Here is a 24,300-nt window from a genome sequence, read left to right on the forward strand (position 1 = left end):
CACCTTGGCGGAGGGCTAGGCAGAGTTCATGCTCTGAGGTCTGAGAGCGCCCCCTCACAAAACATGCAGACACTGACATTGTAAGCAAAGCCAGATATCTGAATTCCTTTGCATCCAGAGACCAAACAGGTGTATAGGTTCCTCCAGGCTTCTTTACTCTTCAGATATATGAACTGTGCTGAAGAAAGTAAGGCACATTTCTGGTTGTTCTAGATTTGTCATCTGCTATCTAGCTGATGACACTCACAGTGCCAGGTACTGTTCCTTGAAAGAGTTCTTGATGTGAATGTGCAACTCTTACAGGTTGTTTCTCAGAAGGTTTTGAGGTGGCCAGCTATATCTGTGTGTAACAAGAGAATGAAATGGTGTTTCCCCCATCCTCTGTGGATTTCCTGATATTTTGGAAACCATTACTGAAATAACGTACCTTTTCTGTTTGTATGTCAACATTGCTTCTGCAATAGGCAACTGGTGTGCACAGTTTGCCCCGGCTATATACTGGGTTATTCTGGAGACAATATCTGGTATTTCCTGAACTGTAACAGAATGAAAAGAAGAGACAGGAGCAGAGTAAGGACTATTCTTCACTAATGGAAACTGCAAAATGTCACCAGCAATTTAAATGATGCAAGATCAACCAGAGCAAGAAAGAAAAATAGGGGACACTGTCAGTCACTTGGTCAAGAATTGGGTAATGAAAAGAGGGACTCAAATTTAGAAAAAGACATATTTCAAAACAAGGTGCCAACCAGAGCAGACAGCAAGAAAGACTAACAAGATCAATGCCATGTGCTCCTCCCCAAGAGTTCAGTGTGTGGTTCAACAGCACCCCTTGTTGGGAGAAGAGAGGAGAGGCACCACTGCTTAGCAACATGAGAGTTTCTCTAGTCCTCAGAGCTGAGTGCATGACTTCTGCTAAGGCGATGAACTCGGGAGAAGGAGAATAAGGGGTCACCCGCAGTGTGGTGTAAGGCTCTACCCCCAAGGGGACACAGCATCTGCCTTCTGAAAAGACCCAAAATGCTGATTCCCCTCACACAGAAGAACAGAAGGCAAAACCAGTGTTTTGACAGAGGTGGTCGTGGTTCCATGGTGAAGGCTGAATTGAGTTTTGCATTTAAAATAGGAATTCAGCCTCCTATATATGAAGAGTACTAAGTATTCTCCTAAAAACGTACGGCACCACTTTTTGAGCACAGAATGGGTTTTCTGAGAATTCACAAGCAAACCTATTAGTTTAGGTGTTAAAAAATAATTTAAGATGGGTCTTAAAGGATGCTAAATTTTTTCAGACCTTTTTTTGTTCTGAATGTTATTAATGGAAATAATGCAAATTCAGACTTCCCATGTTAAAACTCACTGAAGTTGTGTGCATTGGCTACATTTGAAGAAGTCTTAACGATTCATGTTTATTTTCTGTCATTCTTCATAAGCTTTCTTCAGAGAAGTTCACAAAACTGCCGTCTTTCAAAATGGTTGTCATCTCCTTATGTTCTCAATCTGATTGAGAACCATGAACTAGGATGCCCTCTTCTGGCTTGGCCATCACCAATCATGGTTTCCAGTGAGGATGATCTTCCCTGAAGGCTTCACTCCCATTTGGTGACCAATTCAAAAGACAGCCTATTTATCAACAGAGGCACCTGCAGCCCAAATCCCATTGCAGGAAATGGCAGCCATTTTGAAAAAAGGTAGTAGTTCTTTAATTTCTCTGAGGAATGTCATTCAGCAGCCATTGGAGAAACTTTCAGTTATGAAAAACAGCAAAAAATAACCATTATTCCAAAAAAACCTTCAGACTTGTCCTATGCTCATAAAGCACTGAGTAGAATTTTCTGGAGAAAACGGATTTTGTTTAAATAAATTACAAGCCTTTGAAAATTCCACTCTACATGTAAAGCACAATTTTACACAGAGTTCTCTCTCACTCTATCTGTAAAATGCACAGCTATGGAAGGTCATGCTGCATGTGCTTATCCATTACAAAAATCACATTTTCTTCTTCAACCTTGAAGTAACGCATGCACCACTACACGTGTCTGTGCATGCCAGATAAATGGAGTTCATTATAAGGAAAAACATAGTAAGTTCTTATACAGGCGTAAAGAAAAAAAGTTTTACGGACACATATAGCTCATTTAAACTTGGAGGTACGCCAGTCTCACTAGCAACTAAGGCAGTGCTGCTGGTTGAAGAGAAAAATCTGTGTGGCTTTGGACTATAATACATACCTTATGGAAGATATCAGTTGTAACTTTGTTGGTGTTGCAAGGAGAGTTTCTAAGCTTTATTTGTATCCAACAGCCAACTTAATAGAAACAAGCTATTCTGACCTTATGTGCTTCCTCAGACAATTTTTTTTCTTAGACTTAAACTCTAAAACAAGGACACAAACTAATCAAAACTGACTTCTTTTCCCAATCTAAGAATGTCAGCATTTTCTCCCTAAAAGTTAACTCTTTGCAGCCTATGACCAACGACTTTTGTAGATGCCGAAACAAAACTGAATACTGGACAATTCAGAAAAGAATAGATTTCAAATAAAACGTTTGGGAAAGTGCATTGGTATGGAATGAATGGTTGTCAAAAAGTCTGCCATGCAAAGCTTTATATATGTAGCTTTATTTGCTGAAAACCTTACATGCTAAAGCAACTGCATTGATGCTGAACTGGTTCACCCGTGAGCCAGTTCCATTCTTCTCCCTCAAGACTTTAAGGAGCTAAATCAGGAAAATGCCTACACTCTTAGTTCCCAGTACCTTAACAAGTTGCTCTGCTCACTGAAGTCCCTGGACAACCTGACTTCCTAATTAACTCTCATAGCCCTGCTGAGTGCCTAACTGAGAATACAGAAAAATGCCAGGTTAGGAATATCAATGATAAAATACGTTAGAGTTTATTACTAATGTATTTAATTTTTAAACTGAAAGTTCGTAAGCTTGTGCTTGTCAGAGTCAAGGTTGTGTATGGTGAATTTTTACGTCAATGTTGTCATTAACATTGATGATTAATTGTAAGAGTAATGGAAAAGAGGAAGTTGCTTCCCTATAACTGGAAGTTCTTCTAGATGTGTGCTCTCTATTTGTATTCCAAACACAAGTGCGCATGGATGCCATGCGCTAAGTTGCAAGATTTCTGTACCAGTGTCCATCAATTCATACATGCACCACACGTAGCCTCGTGGTGCAGGCAAGGTTATATGGGGCTGCGCGGGATGACACTCCAAGTCATAAACCCAGGGTTGTGAGTTTAATCCTTGAGGGGTCAAAAACTTAGGGATCTGGGGCAAAATCAGTACTTGGTCCTGCTAGTGAAGGCCGGGGGCTGGACTCAATGACCTTTCAAGGTCTCTTCCAGTTCTAGGAGATAGGATATCTCCATTAATTTTGGGGGGAGGGATGGCTCAGTAGTTTGAGCGTTGGCCTGCTAAACTCAGGGTTGTGAGTTCAATCCTTGAGGAGGCCACTTAGGGATCTGGGACAAAAAATCTGTCTGGGGATTGGTCCTGCTTTGAGCAGGGGGTTGGACTAGATGACCTCCTGAGGTCCCTTCCAACCCTGAGATTCTATGATCCTCTTACTGATGACCACAGCAGAGGGGATGGAGGGTGGGTATTGGAATACAAATAGTGACCACAGATCTCAAAGAACCTCCAGTTACAGGTAAATAACCTCCTCTTTTTCTTCTTCGAGTGATGGGCCCTATATGTATTCCAAGCACGTGCGAGTAGCAAGCAATGATCAGTGCGGAGGGGGGTGCGAGGATGCAAGAGGTATCGCAGTCTGGAGGACGGCACAACCCACAGCTGTATCAACCACCACTCCCGTGCTATGGCATAGTGGATGGTGAAAGGTGTGTACAGAATGCCACATTGCCGCCCAGCGGATGTCATGCCAGGATACATCCACCAGGGAGGTGGACGCAGCTGCTTGCACCCACGTTGAGTGTACCATAATCCAGCCAGGCATTCTCAGATGCATGCTGAGATCTACTTTGAGATGTGCTGGGAGGAGAGGGCTTGGCCCCAGGATCTGTCCGCAATGGCCACAAAGAGGTGTGGAGGTAGTCCAGGATGGCAGGGTGGAGATGGTATCAAGGGGAAGGCGATGGTGCTGAACCCAGGAGGTGAAACTGTGTAGGACGCTCTGGTGGAGGCCTGCCTCCTGTGCATAAGAATGCGTCACACCAGTGTCAAACAGATTTGTCTATGCATGAGCCCCATCCAAAAGCCTGGCTATGAGATGAAGGGGACCAGGGTTGGGGTGACAGACACTGCCCCGGTCCTGGGTGTGGAGGTCTGGTAGCAGGCATAGAGCCTTAGGAGATCCAGAAACCAAAACTGACTCGGCCAGAATGGGGCAATTAGGGTAATCGTGGCCTGGGGTCTTGTCAGATACTAGGGGTTACAGTGGATGAGAAGCTGGATACGAGTCAACAGTGTGCCCTTATTGACAAGAAGGCTAACGGCATTTTGGGCAGTATAAGTAGGAGCATTGCCAGCAGATCGAGGCACGTAATCATTACCCTTTATTCGGCATCGTGACTGATGTACCAATGCTGGCTGACCATACTGGTCAGGGAGTTGTGTGTGCACGGGAGGTAGGCCGCATGGAGCATGACATAGTGGTGGATACACCAGTTCCGGAGGCAGATGGATTCTGTACAGAGTGACAGGGATTTGGTGCCCTCTTGCCTGTTGATATAGGCCACTGCCATGGTATTGTCAGAGAGGAGCTGAACATGAGTGGCATGGGTGAGAGGCCGGAACAGACAGGCCAAGCGGACCGGTCAGAGCTCTGTGTCCAGTTTTGGGCCCCATACTACAAGGAGGATGTGGAAAAATTGGAAAGAGTCCAGCGGAGGGCAACAAAAATGATTACGGGGCTGGAGCACATGACTTAGGAGGAGAGGCTGAGGAAACTGGGATTATTTAGTCTGCAGAAGAGAAGAATGAGAGGGGATTTGATAGCTGCTTTCAACTAACTGAAAGGGGGTTCCAGAGAGGATGGATCTAGACTATTCTCAGTGGTACCTGATGACAGAACAAGGAGTAATGGTCTCAAGTTGCAGTGGGGGAGGTTTAGGTGGGTATTAGGAAAAACTTTTTCACTAGGAGGGTGGTGAAGTACTGGAATGGGTTACCTAGGGAGGTGGTAGAATCTCCTTCCTTAGAGGTTTTTAAGGTCAGTTTTGACAAAGCCCTGGCTGGGATGATTTAGTTGGGGATTGGTCCTGCTTTGAGCAGGGGGTTGGACTAGATAACCTCCTGAGGCCCCCTTCCAACCCTGATATTCTATGATCTTCTGTAGGACCTGGGGAAGGAGGGGAATGGGGGTGGAAGGCAGGAGTTTGCTGCAGCAAGGCAGGAGGAGGGCATTGTCTTGAGAGCCGGGCTCCATGGCCCCCAGGGAACAGTAGAGGAGGAATTTGTGGTTGTTGCACATGGCAAAAAAGGTCCCATCGAGGGGTGTCCCTGGCATGGCAGAGGGAGTGGAGAGTGGGGTCATGGAGTTCCCCCTCGTGACTGATGTACCAATGCTGGCTGACCACACTGGTCAGGGAGTTGTGTGTGCACGGGAGGTAGGCCGCATGGAGCATGACATAGTGGTGGATACACCAGTTCTGGAGGCAGATGGATTCTGTACAGAGTGACAGGGATTTGGTGCCCTCTTGCCTGTTGATATAGGCCACTGCCATGGTATTGTCAGAGAGGAGCTGAACATGAGTGGCATGGGTGAGAGGCCGGAACAGACAGGCCAAGCGGACCGGTCAGAGCTCCAGTACATTGATGTGTATGTGGGCCTTGTGCTGCGTCCAAACGCCCTGGGTGGTGTGTGTGCCCAGATGAGAGCCCCAACCGGCGAGGGAAGCGTCCGTGGTCAGGGGGATAATTGTGACAGGGCAGTGAAGAGAGTGTTAATGAGCACCTTGGAAGGGTCGGGCCACCATACAAGCGAAGCCTGAACCAACCATGGGACAAGCAGTGTGCTATCCAGCAGGGCGTTATGGGGCTGGACAACTGACAGGAGCTGCATCTGGCGGCAGCGCATGTGCAAGTGGGCATGCAGTGTTACATAGGTGCAGGCCGTCATGTGCCCAAGGAGGCAGTGGCACACCGTGGTGCAGGGGTTGTGGTGTAAGTCCACCACTACAGCCGTCAGCGCTGCGAAGCAGTCCACCAGCAGAAAGGCACCAGCTGCCATGGAAATGTGGCAGGCACTGATAAAGTGGATCCTCTGTTTAGGACGAGCGCTGATTTCTTCTCGTTGATACAAATGCCAAGAGTAGTGAAGAGAGAGCAAAGACCATGAATCGCAGCTGAAAGCTTGGCATGGGAGGACACGACAAGAAGACATCATCCAGATATGGGAACATGGACTACCCCAGACACCATAGCTGTCCCGCTATGACCGCAAATACCTTTGTGAATACCCGTTGCGCCGCTGCGATGCTGAAGAACTCTGACCTGCTAGCGGTTGACGCCCACACAGAGGCAAAGAAATTTGCAGTAGACTGGGCAGATGTTGATATTTCATGTTGAGATATCATGTTAAGAGCTGCGAACCAGACTCCCTGGAGAAGGGAGGGAAAGATCAAGGCGAGCATCACCATATGGAACTTGGTCTTGCTGATGAAAGTGTTGAGAAGGGGGAGATCGAGGATGGAGCGGAACCCTCCGCCCTTCTTCGGGATAAGAAAGTACAGAAGGTAGAACCCCTTGCCAACAAAGGGATTAAGTACTTGTTCCATCACACCCTTGGCCAGGAAGGTGTGCACCTCATGTTGTAGGAGGGTGTGATGGGAGGGACCCCCTGTAGGAGTCTGAGGGGCAGGTGCAGCAAGAAGGTGTGAAACTTGAGAGTAACCATGCCACACGAGCTCCAACACCCGACAGTTCGTGGTGATCTTGCCCCAGCTGGGAGCAAAAAGGGCAAGATGGCTCCCAAATGTGACAGAGGAGGCAGAGGATGGTGATGTGGGGGACTTGCAGCTCTTGATGTATGTGTCAAAACTGTGCCTGAGGTGGCTGCCGAGGCAAGGAGGAAGAGGTGGCTGAGGCCACTGGGACTTGTGTACTTTTGTGGGAGAGTCCTGATAGCAGGACTAGGGGTCTGGTATGGCGCATAGGACCGGGGCCAGAAGGGTTGTCATTGCTGCCTCTGCTGGGGCATATCTCTCAAGACATTGAAGCGTAGCCCTCAAGTCCTTCAGGGAGTGAATGGACTCATCAGTACTATACAAGAACAGCTTGTCCTGGTTGAAGGGGAGGTCTTTGACCTCCCATGGGAAGCCGGAGGACTGTAGCCACAACTCCCGGTGCATGACTACCTCTGGTGGTGAGGGAGCAGGAGGACATGTCCGCTGCTTTGACTGAAATCTGGAGGGTCACCTTGGCCATCAGGCTACCTTCTTGTACCAGGGCCTGGAAGTGTTGCCATTTGTCCGGTGACAAGTTATCCAGGAACTCTACTAGCTTGGCACAGTTGGTAAAGTCATACTTCGCCAGCAGAGCCTCGTAGTTACTAATGTGAAACTAAAATGCTACGGAAGAGAATACCTTCTGGCCCAGGAGATCCAGGCATTTGGCTGCCCTGTCTGGAGGGGCAGAGCCATGTGCGTGCTGTCTCAAGCATTGTGCCATGTGTATCACCAACGAAGGAGGGGAGGGTGGGAGAAGACAAAGTCAGCCCTTACAGGGGGCAAAGTACCTGATTCTGCCTGTTGGGGCATTGGGGCACAGGAGGCAGGTGTGTACCAGACTGCTTGCTGCCCATTAATGGTAGTCCCGGGTCAGACAGTGCACATGGCCGGAGAGCCTCCTCCATGAGGGACTTACTGAGACGGAGCAGACAAGCTTCAAGTCCACGGCGGGAAGGACCTGCAAATCTCTCAGCAAGGGTGGTGGTGGTGCTTGTTGCTCACTGAGAATGAGCGAGGGCAAAGCACAGTTCTTGAACCCCAGAACATGGGGCATAATCCCCCAGAGAAATGGGTTGGGGGGTGGGGAAGAGTCCAGGTCCCAAACGGGAGAGGGTGAGACAAACTTAGAGGTGCTTAAGGTCGGGCTTCACAAAGCCCTGGTTGGGATGATTTAGTTGGGATTAGGTCCTGCTTCGAGCAGGAGGTTGGACTAGATGACCTCCTGAGGTCCCTTCCAACCCTGATATTCTATGATTCTATTCTATGATTCTATGAAATACATTAACAGTAACAAACTGTAGAAGATAACAGAAAACTATATGAATTTGGACTTTGACCATGGGGCAGTAAGAAGAAACTAGGGTGGTGTCGTCCCATACAGCCGTATATAACCACGTCTGCACCACGTGCGAGCCTACAGACACTGATACAGAAATCTCACTCGTGTTTGGAATACAAACAGTACTCCTGAGGGCATTCTGTGCCAAAAAATGAAAAATTCTGCAAGTTTTATTTGTCAATAAGTAAATGCAGAGGCTCTAGCATGGCAGTGGGGAGCACAGGCCACTGGCATGCTGAAGGTGGGAGATCACCCTGCAGCTCCACTCCTCCAGGGACACAGACTCAGTGGTGAGACTGCACCCGACCCTGACACAGCACAAGGCCTGGGCCTGCCCCAGGAGCATCCCGGGGCCCTGCTCCTCTGCACCAGGTATGGGACAGGCAGGCACAACCAGGCAGGATCCAAATGTGGAGAGGCTCAGTATGGGGGAATCCAGGTGTGGGGTGAGGGGATTCTGTGTGGGACAATCTGAGTGCAGGCAGCCAGGAGCGGCGCTAGGGTTTTTGCCACCCTAGGCAGCAGCACTCCTCCTCTGAACATTCGGTGGCGGGGGTCCTTCCGCTCCGTGTCTTCGGGGCACTTTGGCGGTGGGTCCCGAAGCGAGTGAAGGACCCGCCGCCGAATTTCTGCCGAAGACTCGGAGTGGAAGGACCCCCCGCCGCTGAATTTCCGCCAAGGGCGGCAAAATGCTGCCCCCCAAATCCTGCCGCCTTAGGTGACCACCTAGGGTCGCCTAGCGGAAGTGCTGGCCCTGCAGGCAGCTCAGTGGTGGGTCTAGGTGTGCAGGAACTGGCTGCACAAAGGCTCATGGCGGGTGGGGTGTTCCAGGTGCAGGGGCAATGGGACTCTTCAGGGGCTTCCAGGTGAAGGTGGTTGGGGCTCAGCAGAGGGGTCTAGGTGTGGGGGTCCCAGTGGGGAGTTGGTGCTGGGGGAGTGGGGCTTTGTGGGGGCTAGGTGCAGCTAGTTGGAGGTCAGTGGCATGGGGGTCTGGATGTGGGGGCTCAGGGTGGTGCAGGAGATGGGGCATCAGGGTGGAGGTTTGAGTACAGGGAGCTCCGTGGAGGGTGGTCTGGTGCAGGGGCAGGGGTCCGGAGGCAGGGGCTGAGGTTCAGTGGGGTTCTGGATGTACCCGGTGAGGCTTGGCAGGTGTATCTAGGTATGGATGCATGGGGGTTGGGTGGATGGGGAAGCAGCTCACTGTATCGTGACCCCTCCCCTCACAGCTGAGAAGTGACGGGGGCAGGAAGCAGGGGAGGATGCTGAGCTTCCTGCAGCTTGGTGAAGTTTCTGGGGGTGGGTCTGACACAGCCCCAGACACTCCTTGCAGGGGAAGAGGAAGTCCTGTCCTCTCCTGCCTCTAGCCCAGCTGGGACTAGCAGCTGATCCCAGCTCAGGGTAGGAGCCACTGACTGGCGTGCCCTCAGCCCTGTGGTGATTTACCTCTCTGCCAGCTACTTTGGGTGCCTGAAACAATGTACCTGCTCTGCTAGGGAGTGGTGCATGACTGCTCTTGCAGTTTCCCTTTGCTTCCCTGTCAGAAAGTCTTTTTTCTGCAGGAAAGCAAAGAAATCTGCGGGGGACATGAATTCTGCCACGTGCTGTGGTGCAGAATTCCCTCAGGAGTAAAAAAAGGAACCATCATTTGAAAAAGAAATGTAAGTTACCTTCAACTGTCATCTTCATATTTTAACAAAGTAATTATTCTTGTGTAGTTTGTCAGAGTTATAACTTGAATATAACTACAAGAACTTCGGGTTGGAATGATAAAATTCTACCTTGATGACTTACAGAACTATTTGGCCGATGAATGTTATATTCAAGAATAAAAATGATGAGACCCTAGACCCAGGTTGTAGAAAAATGATATGGTATTTTAGGAATAGTATGTGATTGTGTAATGAAAGGCTCTCTCACAATACACATACACAAAGGGACAGAATTCAGGTTGCCAATGCATGGATCTGCACAGTGTGCACATTCCTTCTGTCTTAATAACTTATGTAACCTGAGTGAGAATGGCAGAGTATATCACCATGTTTATAGTCTACTCTGCTTTTGAGAGCAAAGTAGTAAAAAAAAAAATCTGCATTATACACCCGGACCCACATGATCTTGTTAGGAAAGCTCCCTAGTAAAGTGACCCATTCATATTTTCTGCTGGTTGAACTGCTTGAAAACAGAATGGGAACTAGACGCTGATCTGACACTGTCTGGTTCTCACTCAGATTGGGGCAGTTACAAAGGGTGTCTTTCACTGGAACAGATGCTTCCAGCAGGCTTCAGGAATAGGATTATTCTCACATGCATTATTATCTACTTTGAGACAATGATAAAAAAAGAAGAGCTCTGCGTAAAGGCGAAAGCTCGTCTGTCTCACCAACAGTCTAATAAAAGGTATTACCTCCCTCATCATGTGTCTCTAAAATAATTTAGATTAGTCAAGACTATAGAGGATTTGAGGAAGTCTTGAAAGACCTAAGAGCTAATATATGGAGATATATATATCTCATAGAACTGGAAGGGACCTTGAAAGGTCATCAAGTCGAGCCCCCTGCCTTCACTAGCAGGACCAAGTACTGATTTTGCCCCAGATCTCTAAGTGGCCCCCTCAAGGATTGAACTTACAACCCTGGGTTTAGCAGGACAATGCTCAAACCACTGAGCTACTGTGGGTAGTTGGCTAAAGTGATGGGGAAGACCTGTGGACAAAAAAAAACAACCAACCAAGATCTGGGGAAAAATACAGAAATCCTGAGAAAGGCACTGAATCTCCTGGAGCAGCAGTGGAAGCCCACAAAGAATGACATTTAAGACTGCAAAAGAGTCAGCATCTTGAAAAAGCAATATGGAATTGGGGAGGTGGGGGAAGACAGTGAAATTCTCTAAACTCTTAGATTTATAGCTCTTGCATTTATTTGCAATTTTCTAACATTACTAACTCATTCAAGTTGTTTGCTCCATGCACCCCAAAAATTAAAACAGGCTCTTACCAGTGGTCTGTGCTTCAAGTTTATTAAACAAATCTCTCCACGCTAAGTCTTGGAAGAAGTTGTTGTACCTGTAATCTACAGAGCCTAGATACTTCGCCACTGGATGAGAACCTAAGAGGAGAGAAAAATAAGCCAGTTGCTCCAAATGCTGAACACACTGACAGTATTAGGCTTGGTCTACACTAAACAGTTAGGCTGACCCAGCTACGTTGCGTAGGGGTTAGAAAAATCCACCTGAGCGAGGCTTGTAAGACGATCTAAATCCCCATGTAAGCAGCACTCTGCCAATGGAAGAATTCTCCCATCGACCTAGCTACCCACCTCTCAGGGAGGTGGGTTACCTGTGCCAATAGGAGAACCCCTCCCGTCAGCGTATGTAGTGTCTGCTGTGCCACTGTAGCATTTCAAGTGCAGACAAGCCCTTAGTATAGAAAGAATTTAAGTTCAAAACAAAATTATCTAGATGCTCCATTAGGATGTTTTCAATTGCAACAAAGCAATTTAGGTCAAAGTTTTTGGACTCGTGTGTTTAAAGTTAGGATCCTAGACAAAAGTGGCCTGATTTTTCAGGAGTGAGGAGTATCTGCAGCTCGCACTGACTTCAACACAGAAGCAGAGCCACACAGGTTTCTCCCTAGTTATGAATTTCCTGGCATTTTAGCTAATGATGCCCATCAGGCAGCCATTGTACAGAAACACTCATTCTTCAGTTGAAGAGAAATAAATAACCATACAGTGGAGATGCAACTTAGATATCTAGAGCCAATCACAATGCAGACAGATCCCCACATGGAGTTGTTCCCTCAATAACCAAGCTGTGGTGATGCAAGTCTCTCTGCTCCAATTGTGTAGTAAAATCCCTGCTGCTTAGATCAAACATTCTTAGTACAAGTATCAAAGGGGTAGCTGTGTTAGTCTGGATCTGTAAAAGCAGCAAAGAGTCCTGTGGCACCTTATAGACTAACAGACGTATAGGAGCATGAGCTTTCGTGGGTGAATACCCACTTCATGCATCCGAAGAAGTGGGTATTCACCCACGAAAGCTCATGCTCCTATATGTCTGTTAGTCTATACAGTGCCACAGGACTCTTTGCTATTCTTAGTACAGGAGCCAAACTTAGGGTTACCATATTTCCACAAACAAAAAAGAGGACACTGGGGGGGGGGGGGGGGAGCCCTGCCCTAGCCCCGCCCCATCCACTCCCTCCCACTTCCCACCCCCTGACTGCTCCCCTCAGAACCCCAACCCCCCCTGCTTCTTGTCCCCTGACTGCCCCCTGCTGAGAACCCCCTACCCTAACTGACCCCCCAGGACTCTACCTGTCCTCTGACTGCCCTGACCCTTATCCACTCGCATGGGTGGCAGGGTTGTAGAAATTTTGGTGGTGCCCAGAACCCCCCACCCCACCTGCCTAAGGCTCTGGGAGGGGGGTTGGGTGGGGGGAGGAGGTCTGGGGTGCAGGTCCTGGGCTGGGGATTAGGGTGCAGGAGGGGTGCAGGTTCTGGGATAGAGTTTGGTTGCTGGGTGCAGGCTCCGGGCTGGGGCAGGGGGTGGGTGTGCAGGAGGGGGTGAGGGGTGCAGGCTCTGGGATGGAGTTTGGGGGTGAGAGGCAGTGCAAAGGGAGGGGGTGCAGGCTTTGGGAGGAAGTTTGAGGGCAGGAGGGGGTGTGTGGGAAGGGGAGGGGGATTGGGAGGGAGTTTGGGGATAGGAGGGGATGCAGGGGTGAGGGCTGTGGGTCTGGGGATGAGGGGTTCATGATGCAGGAGGGGGCTCAGGGATGGAGCAGAGGATTAGGGTGTGTGGGGATGAGGGCTGGGGGGTTTGGGGTGTTGGAGAGGCTCAGGGCTAGGGTGGAAGGGCAGGGTAAGGGCAGCCTGTCTTCCCATTAGTGGATGGGGGCACTAGGACCCGGGGGCAGCAGACAGCAGTTGCTGCTGGCTCTGGCAGTACACGCAGACAAGGGAGAGGCAGACAGGGAGGGGGGACCCACGGAGGGGGGGATGCGCAGAGGGGGGATGGCAGGTGGAGGCTGGGGACCCATCCAACACTCCCCCGCTCCCTGACTGCCCGCCCCCCCCGACTCCTCTTACCATTCTGGCTCCACGTGTTTGCAAAACACACTGCGGGTTTGTGTGTTACACAGGACTACAGAGAGAGGGAGGGGGGAGCAGGGGAGGGCTCTGGCTGCTGGAGGCCAATGGGAGTGGGTCAATCGGCCTAGCCGCCCAATCAGCAGCCACACTCTGCATGGAAGGGAGGGAGGGAGGCGAGGGAGAAAACCTCCCCGGACATTTTAACCTTGTTACCAATTCCTCCCGGATGGCTATTTAGAGACGCAAAAGCCGGACATGTCCGGGGAAATACGGACGGATGGTAACCCTACAAACTGTTTTCCAGCATCAGAGACACTGCTTCAGTTTGACTCCCTTGAGCAGACCTAAACATTCTAAAGTGTAAACGAAAGCAAAAGTAAGAGACTTAAGAAAACAAGGACTGAGATACTGCTGAGGAGAAATACACTTGTAAAATAGTGAGACCCTGTGACTCAGCTCTTCCATTGTAGCTCAACTCCTACTCCCACTTTAGTCAAGGGGAATTTTGCAAATTACTTTAACAGCAGCATGTGCATCAGATCCTTCCTTCCACTCTGCAGGTCACCAGGGCTCTTGTCCTCAAAAGAGCTGTGATATACAGTCTGTGTTTGCACTCAGAGAAGACACCCTCTTCTCTAAATTCTGTTCTAACTCATATCACATCTGTTCCGAAACAGGGAGGGTACAATTTAATTCAACCCAGAAAAACCTCAGGTTTTTTCCTCTTAGGGGAAAAAAAGAAAGCAATGGGGAAAAAAATCAAGGTTTTATTAATGAGACATGAGAAACGTAACAGAGTTGGCAAAGAAAAGCTTGCAGTTCTACCAGAGCACCCACACACTTGCTAAATGTGTCCCAAGACAACTAACTAGGTAGGCCTACTGCTCTTATCAGTCATTAAATACGCACTTATCAGCGTATTTGCTTTTTCAGCTTTACTGAAAAGCTTTACAAAGCTTTACTACATTCAGATTTGCATGGTCAGAGAAAGGGTTGACTGACACAGAGCTGGCTGAGAAGGTGGTCAAGGCATTTAAAAACTACATTCTGGAGTTAGCAATTCTGATTCCTGAGGTGTCGGAAAGCTTCCACCATTTTGAGATGGGCTTTCACGGCTTCCTCCAACACCACATTAGTGATCGAAATCTGGATACTCAATTTTAAATGCTAGAGGAGGACAGAACTCAGGATTATGCCTTCCATCAGCCGCATTCTAGCCTATGCTGTTCTGTACTCAATCAATATTTTCTGTATTTGGGATTAGTCGTGTTGGTTAAGTAATGGAAAGGTTCCATAGCGTCTCCAAATCTCTCGATTTTATCCTTGTGTGTTTCCAATTCTTTAAATAGCTACCCACATTTCCATTGGGACAGGGACATTTATGTCATGAGCCTATAATCTGTCAAAGTTCCCCCAAATTCACCTCCAATTGTAATGCCGCTCTGTAGTATCCCTTGTTGTGTAAAAAGCATACCATGTTTCCAATCAAAATCCTCCTTGTACCAGTGCAAGTTTCAACACATCTGTATTGTTGAATGCAAACAGACAAGAACTTCCCTAGTTCCACTGCATTTCTTCAGAAGCTGGGACATTAAACCTTTCTTGGACAACCAAACAGAAGGCTGCCGGTGGTTGCAAAAGAATTTCTCAACATGTCACGCACAATAAGCTTGAAGACTGTGCTACATGCTACTTCGTTCTCGATGAGTTTTAAATAGTGTTTTGAATACCCATGCACCAGGAATTAGGGGCAGAGGATGAATTCCTTTGAGTTTGTAAAGCAAATAGCACAAGGTGGATGTTATGGAAACCAGTAATAAAATGTGAATGCTTCTGAGAAGTTCTCTCCTTTGTTGTTCTGAAAAAATGGTGGTCTTCTGGTCATACTTTTCTCTGCATTCCTGGAGAGTATCTTCAGTCATTTGGACACAATATGGTCGTTTCAGTCCTAGAATCAATGGCATTGTGCAGGAATGCATTTTTCCTATGTGGACATTCACAGCCACAATAGGACAATTTCTAACCTTCAACCAACCATCTTGCGTTAATATCAATGTGATTTTTTTAATCTCTTCTTTTTTCCTTCATTTTTTTACATGCAGCATCTAGCAGTGAACCTGTGAGCGTAAGTCTCTCTGAAGGAGACTATTCACTACAAAATAATTCAATTATTGATTTCAACTGTTCATTCTGTTCTACATCAAAGACAATGTTACCAGCATAAAAGAGGTTGTAACTTTCTATGAGGATCAAGTCTTTGTCTTTCAGTTGTTTTTATGGCATAACCAATGCTTGATCTTAGGCATTTTTTGGCTCCTGAATGAAGTTGATGCTGAAGAGCTGATGGAAAGTTGGGAACAGGTGCTTAAACAGAGTTGGTTGGGTGTTTTTCGATTAAATGTCTTTTGTTGGAAAAAACTGCTTCATCAGAACAAACTGTTCACAGGAAAAGGTCTGTTTCAACAGATTTCCCACATCAAAAACATTTTGAATTTCTCAAAACATCCCGTTTTGTCATTTTCAAAAACTTAAAATGTTTCAAGACTTTTCACTTTAGAAATGTAAATTAATTTATAGTAAACAAATTCAAAAAAAGTTGAAATCAAAACAAGCTGTTTTGGCCAATCCAATAATTTTTTTTTCCAGTTCATGAAAATATGAAATAGACTTTTTGGCCCAATTCAGGATGGGAATTTTTTTCAAAATCTCAAAAAATTGTATGGGACCAGAAAACTGTTTCCTACCTGGCTCTACTTAAATCAGAGATTCTCAACCTTTTTCTTTCTGCGGGACCCCCCAACATGCTATACAAACTCCACGGCCCACCTGTGCCACAACAACTGGTTTTCTGCATATAAAAGCCAGGGCCAGTGTTAGGGGGCAACAAGCAGGGCAATTGCCCAGGGCCTCATGCCACAGGGCTCCCCGTAAAGCTACATTGCTCAGGCTTCAGCCCCAGGTGGCAGGGTTCAGGGGCCTGAACTTCAGACCCATATGGCAGGGCTTTCGCTTTCTGCCCTGGGCTCAGGTGAGTCTAATGCTGGCCTTTCTTGGCTGACCTCCTGAAACCTGCTCGAGGCCCCCCAGGGGCCCTGGACTCCTGGTTGAGAACCACTGACTTAAATCATCACCACAGCCCTGCACCCCAAACTCCTCATTTCTGGCCCCACCCTGGAGCCTGCACCCCCGACCAGAGCCCTCACCCCCTCCCACATCCCAACCCCAATTCACAGCTCAACATACAATTTCTATTCCCGGATGTGGCCCTTGGGCCAAACAGTTTGCCTACCCCTGCTCTAGCAGGATCAGGCTTTTCTGCATTTATACACAAAAGTTTCAATCAATGGCATATTTGATCCTGATGAAAGATTTCTCTGTCCATTGAGATGAACACTAACTATTCTATCTTGCTACTTTAACTCTTGACTGTGGTTAGATTTCCCTTGACAAGTATTATTTGATTTCATTACTTCAGTATATTCAATCACTTGACTTCTACCACCTCCTTTAGAATACAGAGTCAGGTAAATTGATACATTGATGTATGGTAGTCACTGACCACTTGTTTATAGCACAGATCAATAGCTTTCACATTCACTACATTTGAAATGGAAACAACCACTTATTGAATTCAAAACTAAGATTATAAAAATGACTAGTGAGATTTTTTTCATAGAGCTATGTTATCAGGTGCCCTGCCTGTTTCCCAGAAGCTCCTAAATTCTTGCAAACCCAACTCATAACTCCATCCTTGCTTATCCATCCAATGACATTTGATTCAAACCACTAGCCAAGCCCCTCTCTACAATCAGTCCACCCATTCATCTTCTCCAGGCTTCTAGACAGTTCAAGAACATGTGTAATTGTTTCCCAATAAACATAACAAGAACCTTGATCTTCTCATCACTAACATTTTTGAAGTTTTTCATTCATAGTCTGAAAGTTTAGACCCTAGAAAAATTAGGCTGACTTCAAATGTGTTGTGATCACATCAGCCAGAATGACCTAGGAGTTGAAAGAATGAAGAGATACTCTCCTGAAAACTAAAGTTACACTGAGCTATTTTTTTCCTGCACTCAACTATATATGGGATTTTGCAGAAGAGCCTGGGTGAGCAGTGGGGGTGGAAGAGGAGGGGTGGGGTAAGTCATTAACATAGAGAGGAAGAACGGAGATAGGAAGGTAGAAGGAATGGTCAAAATCCCCCTCCCCGCCCCGTTAGTTTACCATTCAACAATTTTAGAGCCCATTTAGTTTTTTTGTAGTTTCCTTCTCTTCCATTTAAAATGTGTAACAATAATTTAAAGGTGCTTCCTGTTAACTGAGTATTAACCATACTCAGAGTTCAACAGCCTCTTAGTTACTTTCTATGAACATCTTGAGCTGCAGTCTCAGAAATAAGAGTCCAGAATACAGTCATTAGTTCAAACATCACTTTCACTGTAGTAAATCATAGCAATTGTGCGCAGGATTGCTAGCAGAACATTCACAAAAGTTCATTATACACTTAAGTTAAAAGTACACTGCAAGAGGATTAATATTGTAACATAGCTCTGTCTTGGGAGAGCTCATTTCAATCCGCTGCATTTAATATGAATGATTAATGGCTGCTTCCCAACAATAGTTTAGGATTCAGCATCAGGAATGTAAAGATGAATGTGACAGGACCATAACAAATATTAAATACTATAGCAGTGAAATATTTGTCTCATTTAATGGCCAGCAAGAACATGGCCTTTGGAACGCATCCTAACCAAGATTTCCCTGAAGGCAATTCCTGAGAGAGTGCATTTGATTTAAGTCATTAATCTTTCTGTGAAGAAAATATTGACTTATTTACCTAGTGGGATGATCAAAAATCTCATGTAGCTGAGCCAGTCCGGGGTTTTGTGAGACAGCTGTTCTACAAAGAGCCTCAACACAGCACTGAGGTAATTCTGGGCTCCGGCCACTGCAATTTTAATGGGATTTGGAGGCTGAGAATTGCAGTTACAGCTAGACAAAAAAAGAGGGAACATATTTATCATTTGCCTTCTAAATAACTATTTTAAAGTCAGTCAGAAAGACTGCTTGATATAGACAATCTAGTTAATGGCTGCCTCACAGGAATGAGCTATTCTAGCATGTAGGACAATCATACACTGAGCAGCATCTTAAAACGTATTAATGAAATGTAATATTTGCTTCAGAAACATGGACTTTCAATTGTCCACCCCCCGACTTTTTCCAAGCTATGAAAACCTGTACTTGGGTTTTCCATGTAGGGTTCAATTATATTCAATCGTGTTGGGGAAAAATGACCACAAGGCACCCCCTGGCATGCACTGCTGCCTTTAGTGACTTTGGGGATGTCTGCACTGAAATAAAACACCAGCGCCTGCCCATGTCAGCTGACTCAGGCTTGTGGGGCTCAGGGGGTGCAGAATTGCAATGCAGACATTTGGGCTCAGGTTGGAGCCTGGGCTCTGGGACGCCACTGTCCAGCCCCAGCCCAAATGTCTACACTGCAATTAGCCTCACTGCCAGAGTAAGCTGACATGGGAAAGCCACAGGTGTTTTCTTGCAGCGTAGACAAGAAACTCTCACATTTTTACAAACTATTTAAAAAAAATCTTCCCATCAGTCTCCTTCCCAAAACTTCTAAAGATTTCCTCACTGGGTATTAAGCCTAGAACCAGAAACTTGATATATTCAACAAATTTCACTGAGAATGATGTAAAGTTGACTGTATGCAGAGAATTACCCACAAATACTCGGTCTTATCCCTGCACTCACATTGCTGAAGGGTAACAACTTCCCCTCACACTGCTAAAGTACTGGTGGCCAAAGTCTCAGGCTGAAGCTAATCATCTGTGGCATAAAGAGTTCACTTGTTATACTGTGGCTGGGCAGGAGGCAAAGAAATGGTTCTTTGCTTCCATTATCACATCCACAGGATCCCAGACACACTTAGGTAGAGATGTGGATAGCTTTGTTAATCCGAGTTGTCTGTGTGGTGAGTGGTCTAATGTTCCTCTCAGACCAGATTAAGAGACAGGTACTACAAGTCTGCACCTATGGCCTCAGCTTCTGGGGTCTGAGATTAAATATGACCGTGTAGATCAGACATGGGCAAACTATGGCCCGCGGGACCATCCTGCCCAGCCCTTGAGCTCCTGGCTGGGGAGGCTAGCCCCTGGCCCTTCCCCTGCAGCCTCAGCTCACTGCGCCGCTGGCGCAATGCTCTGGGTGGCGCGGCTGCGAGCTCCTGCCGGGCAGCATAGCTGACTCCGGCCAGTAAGGGGGCGGGGAGTGGGGCAGAGATGGGGGTTGGATAGGCGTGGGAGTCCCAGGGAGGCCTGTTGGGGGCAGGGGTGTGGACAGGGGTTGGGGCAGTCCTGGGACAGGGAGCGGGGGGGGGGGGGGGGGGGGGGAGGTGTTTGGATAGGGGTGGGGTCCTGGGAGGCTGGTTAGGGGCAGGGGGTCCTGGGAGGGGGTGGTCAGGGGACAAGGAGTAGCGGGGGGTTGGATGGATCGGGGGTTCCGAGGGGGACAGTCAGGGGTCGGATAGAGGACAGGGGCCAGGCTGTTTGGGGAGGCACAGCCTTCCCTACCTGGCCCTCCATATAGTTTGGCAACCCTGATGTGGCCGTCAGGCCAGAAAGTTTGATCTACACCAGGAGTGGGCAATGTTGCTACCACTGTTATATAATTTCAACAAATCTTGTCCAAATTATGTCAAGTAAGAGGTCTATGGAAAGGCTATGATTATGCTATTTGTATGCATGTATCATTTTTGTATTTGAAGTTATGAGCATTGGCTCTATACCTACCTGTATTTCAAATATGTTTGCTCCTAGGGTAATGCCCACAAGGTATTTAGCTTGCACATCTTGATGGAACTATTCAAATTAAGTGGCTCATCAAGGAACACTTAACTCACAATGGACCATTGGAGACGCTGATCTACATTTAATGAATGGACTTTCCTGTGAATGTTCCATCTGGAATATAGGTAATGGCTTCTGCTGTGACTAAGGGCACGTCTTCACTGGCAACGTTAAAGCCCTGCCATGGCAGCACTTTAACGTGGCTTGTGTAGTCGCGGCGGAAAACCCACATCCACGAGAGGAATAGCTCCCAGCACTGGTGCTCTGTCTACACTGGCACTTTACAGCGCTGAAACTTGCAGTGCTCGGGGTGTGTTTTTTCACACCCCTGAGAGAGAAAATTGCAGCGTTGTAAAGTGCCAGCGAGACAAGCCCTAAGCGAAATCATGCATGGACATGTGACTTACCCATGTGACTCCAAACACCATCTTGTTCACTGTGATTTTCCACTAGCTGTGCAAGGGCTTTGTTTGAAACAATGGATTTTCCTCCACACGGTAGAAGCTATAAAAGGCCCTGGAAACATCTCCATTTTGCTTCTTTCCTGCTTGAACCTCTGAACTATGAACTTATACGACTGGAAACATTCTAACCAAGGAATTGAGGATCTTCCAATGATTTGGAAGCAACCAGAGACTCTACTTGAGCCAGCAGTTTATTCCCTCACTGCTACAAGCCTGAATCAAGAACTTTGCATTTATTGTATGTATTTGATTCTTTTAACCAATTTTAACTCTCACCTCTCTTTCTTTTTATAAATAAATCTTTAGATTTTAGATACTAAAGGATTGGCAACAGTGTGATTATTGGGTAAGATCTGAGTTGTATATTGACCTGGGTGTAGGACTGGTCCTTTCGGATTAGAAGAACTTTTTGTTTGATGAAACTGATTTTAAAAAACCACTCATCTTTAAGTCTAGTGTCTGAATGTTGAATTCAGGACTGGAATACCTAAGGAAACTGCTTTTCTGACTTCTTGTTAGCCAATGTGGTGAAACAAGAAGTTTACTTTTGTTGCTGGTTTGGTATATCTTATGGGAGAATAACCACCAGGTTTTTTTGGGGGGGGGGAGAGAGAGGGGTGCCCTATTTCTCAGCAGTTTGTCCTGAATTTGGTATTCCAGAAGCTCAAGCAGGCAGTCTCTCTCTGTGTTCAGAGAGAGAAGGGCCTGGCTGCAGGGAGGTCAAGCAGGTATCTGGAGTGGAGCAGGGCTGGGGAAAGGCCAAGGGAGCCGGGGAGCTCTGGCTAGGAAAGCCCCAGGCTGCAGGCCTGGTAAAGCCTATTAGGTACTGGGTTGCAGGGGGCAGCCCATGGGTAGCCAGAGACAGCAGGTCCAAACCCCTTTGCCTGTGATGAGTGGCTTATACTGCAGTCTGCCCCAGTAAACGGGGGCTAGATAGAGTCGTAGTCAAGACTGAGGTGAAGTGGGGATAATGGGTGGGGGTTCCCCTGGGAGGGGGAGATCCAGAACTGTGGGGGTACTGCCAGGGGGAAGCACCCAGTTAAAGGGGCACCGGGGTCCTGAGAGGGACACGGGGGCCAAGCGGTAGTGGGACACCGGCCTGCAGAGGGCACTCCAATGGCTGGAGAGCTAATTCTCGGAGATGACCAGCAAGAGGCTCCGCAGGGGTGAGTCCACACTGTTACATGGGGGTTTGAAGATAAAGCTCAGGTGTAAGTTGTGACCTACAAAACCCAAACAGCCTGGGTTCTAGCTATCTGTCCCCCTTCCCATCAGAACACCACAGCTGGGGTCAGTGGAGATACTTCTACAGAACCCCTAAGTATAAGATTTCTGGCAATGCAGAATTCCCGTGGTCCCCTAGGCTCTGGGAATTGCTTCCCCTTCTTGATCCAAAATAGCCTGTGTCTTTTCACCTTTAGGGCATGCTGCAAAGACCATCCGCTTGTCCCATCAGGGCGTTAGGGAATGGATGAGATTTAGGTGGTGGGGTGTAATTCTTGACTACATCAATTATTAGAGGGAAAACTCATTTCACTTTTGTGGTGTGTAGCTCTCTAGTCTGCCCTGTGAACATATGGTTATTTTACGTCATTAGATTGTCTGGAGCTGGGGAATAGACATCTTATTGTACTTAAATTTAAATAATTTAACACTAAATAAAATGTGAACTTACTATCTCTGTATCCTGGAGACAATCGTACTGAAAGCCGCCTGCACATCAGCAGAAGAGCACGTACAGACCACAGGGAGGGTATGTTTTTGCAAGACATCGGAGAGAAACTGGGAAGACAACAAAATATGTTACAAAGCACTGCCAAAAGGACTTGATTTTACCCAAACTTTTAGTCAGAAACACACATACAGGTAAATTTGCCTTGCTGGGGTATTTTCAGACATAGCTGTTTCCAGGTCCTGGAATTACTGGCTGCACTCCATGCTACAGTTTTCTATGACACCCCTTCCAGAAGAAAAAGCTTAAAGAGGAGCCCTTCTAAGGTATGTCCACACTGAAATCAGAAGCATGACTGTGGCTGGGGTAGATATACCCACAGTAGCTTTAAATCTAGCTAGCATGGCTAAAAATAGCAGTGAAGATGCTGTGGCAGCGACCCAGTGTGCTAGCAACACAAGTATGTACCCAGGTTCGAGGCTGGGACATACTACCAGGGACTGCGCCACCAAGTCTTCACTGCTATTTTTGGCCATGCTAGCTAGATTAAAGCTAGTCTGTCAGAGCTGCAATCACACTTTCGAATGCAGCATAGGCATACCCTAAGAGTTACATGTGTGTCTTATTGGCTGGCATGGTGACAACTCTCCCAGGATGTACCACTTCTGGTACCCAGGTGTCACACACATCGCACCAGATGTTTGATTACAGCTTCTGGAGAGCAGAATCATGGTGGGATTCCAGCAGGTGGCTCATTACTGACCCCCTCCCCTCTCCAACCCCTTTTCTTTTTTAAACAGTTCACTCCAGGGTTTCCTGCAGAGAACACAAGCTGATTTGTTTTTCTTGCCACAGAAGCATAGCCAGAGTAGCCTCTCTCCCCTGCTCCCCACAAAGGCTGCTATTGATTAAAACAAGAGCTGCTGCAGACTAAACCATTGCAATTACCATTCCAGAAACAATCTAAAAGGGATGAGGAGTAGGCAAGTGGGACATCCCCCCCCCCCCCCCCCCTTCTTACACCTTAAAACCCAAGGAAACCAGCTACGGGACTCTTCTGACCTGTACCCTGACACCCACACAGCACATTTTCCTTGACAGTGACAGACTCCAACTCCAGCAGAACTATCTGCTGCTTCCAACTCCTAAGGAAACACTACAGTTAGCGTCTCCCCTCCATCCCCCCATTCAAAGCCTTAATTACAACCTCATGTTTCCCTCACTTAGCCTGAGCACATGTCAGCTCCACTGGCTAATGCTGAGACTGTCTGTTTACTACCAAGTTCTTCACTCCACTCTCCATCTGCCCCCCAGGCCTCATGCCTGGAGGAAGTGGATGGGGTGGGCCAATCTGATCCACACAAAGTGCAGAGCACCATGGGGGAAGTCCTGTGGCTAAACAGCACCACTCCATTCACCTGCTGCCAAGCTGCTTTTAGATTCCCTTAAACCTGATTCTGTAGAAAGCAGGAGTGGTCTAAAAAAATCACACAGATCAACAATTTCACCTGCAGTAAGGCTAGCAAGCCCATGATCCTCGTACCACCATTCTCCATACTGGACCAGTCTAAGTGTTATAGAGAAGGTCTATGAATTATAATATCAGGCACTTTCCACACTTTTTTCTGTTTTGTTTTTTAAACATGCCTAGTTTGGTGGGAAAGGAGTGTAACTTGATCTGAAAAAGGCAAACAAGCCTTATCTCCCTGATGAAAAAATAAAGCACTAGCATCAAAATAAGAGTGCAATGGTAGTGTTTACATATTCCACTTTTGGGATATTAAGGTGCAAGGTACAATTAGCAAATGAACGTGCATGCAAGGAATGGGTGATACTTTAAGATTCCCATAGGAATGTTATTTTTTGCACCTGTTACCTGTGCACAAAATTCTTAGCCCTAGCACTGAATTAGTTAATCCTTCCCTGCATTTATTTCACTTTTAAGATG

The 24,300-nt window shown here is 47.1% G+C and overlaps 1 protein-coding gene across 12 annotated transcripts in view; it reads right to left on the minus strand.

Moving 5' to 3' along the window:
* LOC128841594 (metastasis-associated protein MTA1) overlaps positions 1 to 24,300 on the minus strand; it is a 367,485-nt gene that overhangs the window by 230,567 nt on the left and 112,618 nt on the right. For 10 of the 12 annotated variants that reach the window (XR_008445888.1, XR_008445887.1, XM_054036784.1 and 7 more), the window contains 4 exons: positions 22,356 to 22,462; positions 18,188 to 18,342; positions 11,254 to 11,364; positions 428 to 536 (listed from right to left, as the gene is read on the minus strand). Coding sequence is in view for 9 of the 12 variants with exons in the window: in XM_054036784.1 (XP_053892759.1) it covers positions 428 to 536; positions 11,254 to 11,364; positions 18,188 to 18,342; positions 22,356 to 22,462 (482 nt within the window). In the remaining 3 variants the exon portion in view is untranslated. Of the gene's footprint in view, positions 1 to 427; positions 537 to 11,253; positions 11,365 to 18,187; positions 18,343 to 22,355; positions 22,463 to 24,300 lie in introns of those variants that run through there. The other 2 variants (XM_054036786.1, XM_054036788.1) reach the window with 2 other exon arrangements.

Source organism: Malaclemys terrapin, chromosome 8, assembly GCF_027887155.1.
Source record: "Malaclemys terrapin pileata isolate rMalTer1 chromosome 8, rMalTer1.hap1, whole genome shotgun sequence".
NCBI lineage: Eukaryota > Metazoa > Chordata > Testudines > Emydidae > Malaclemys > Malaclemys terrapin.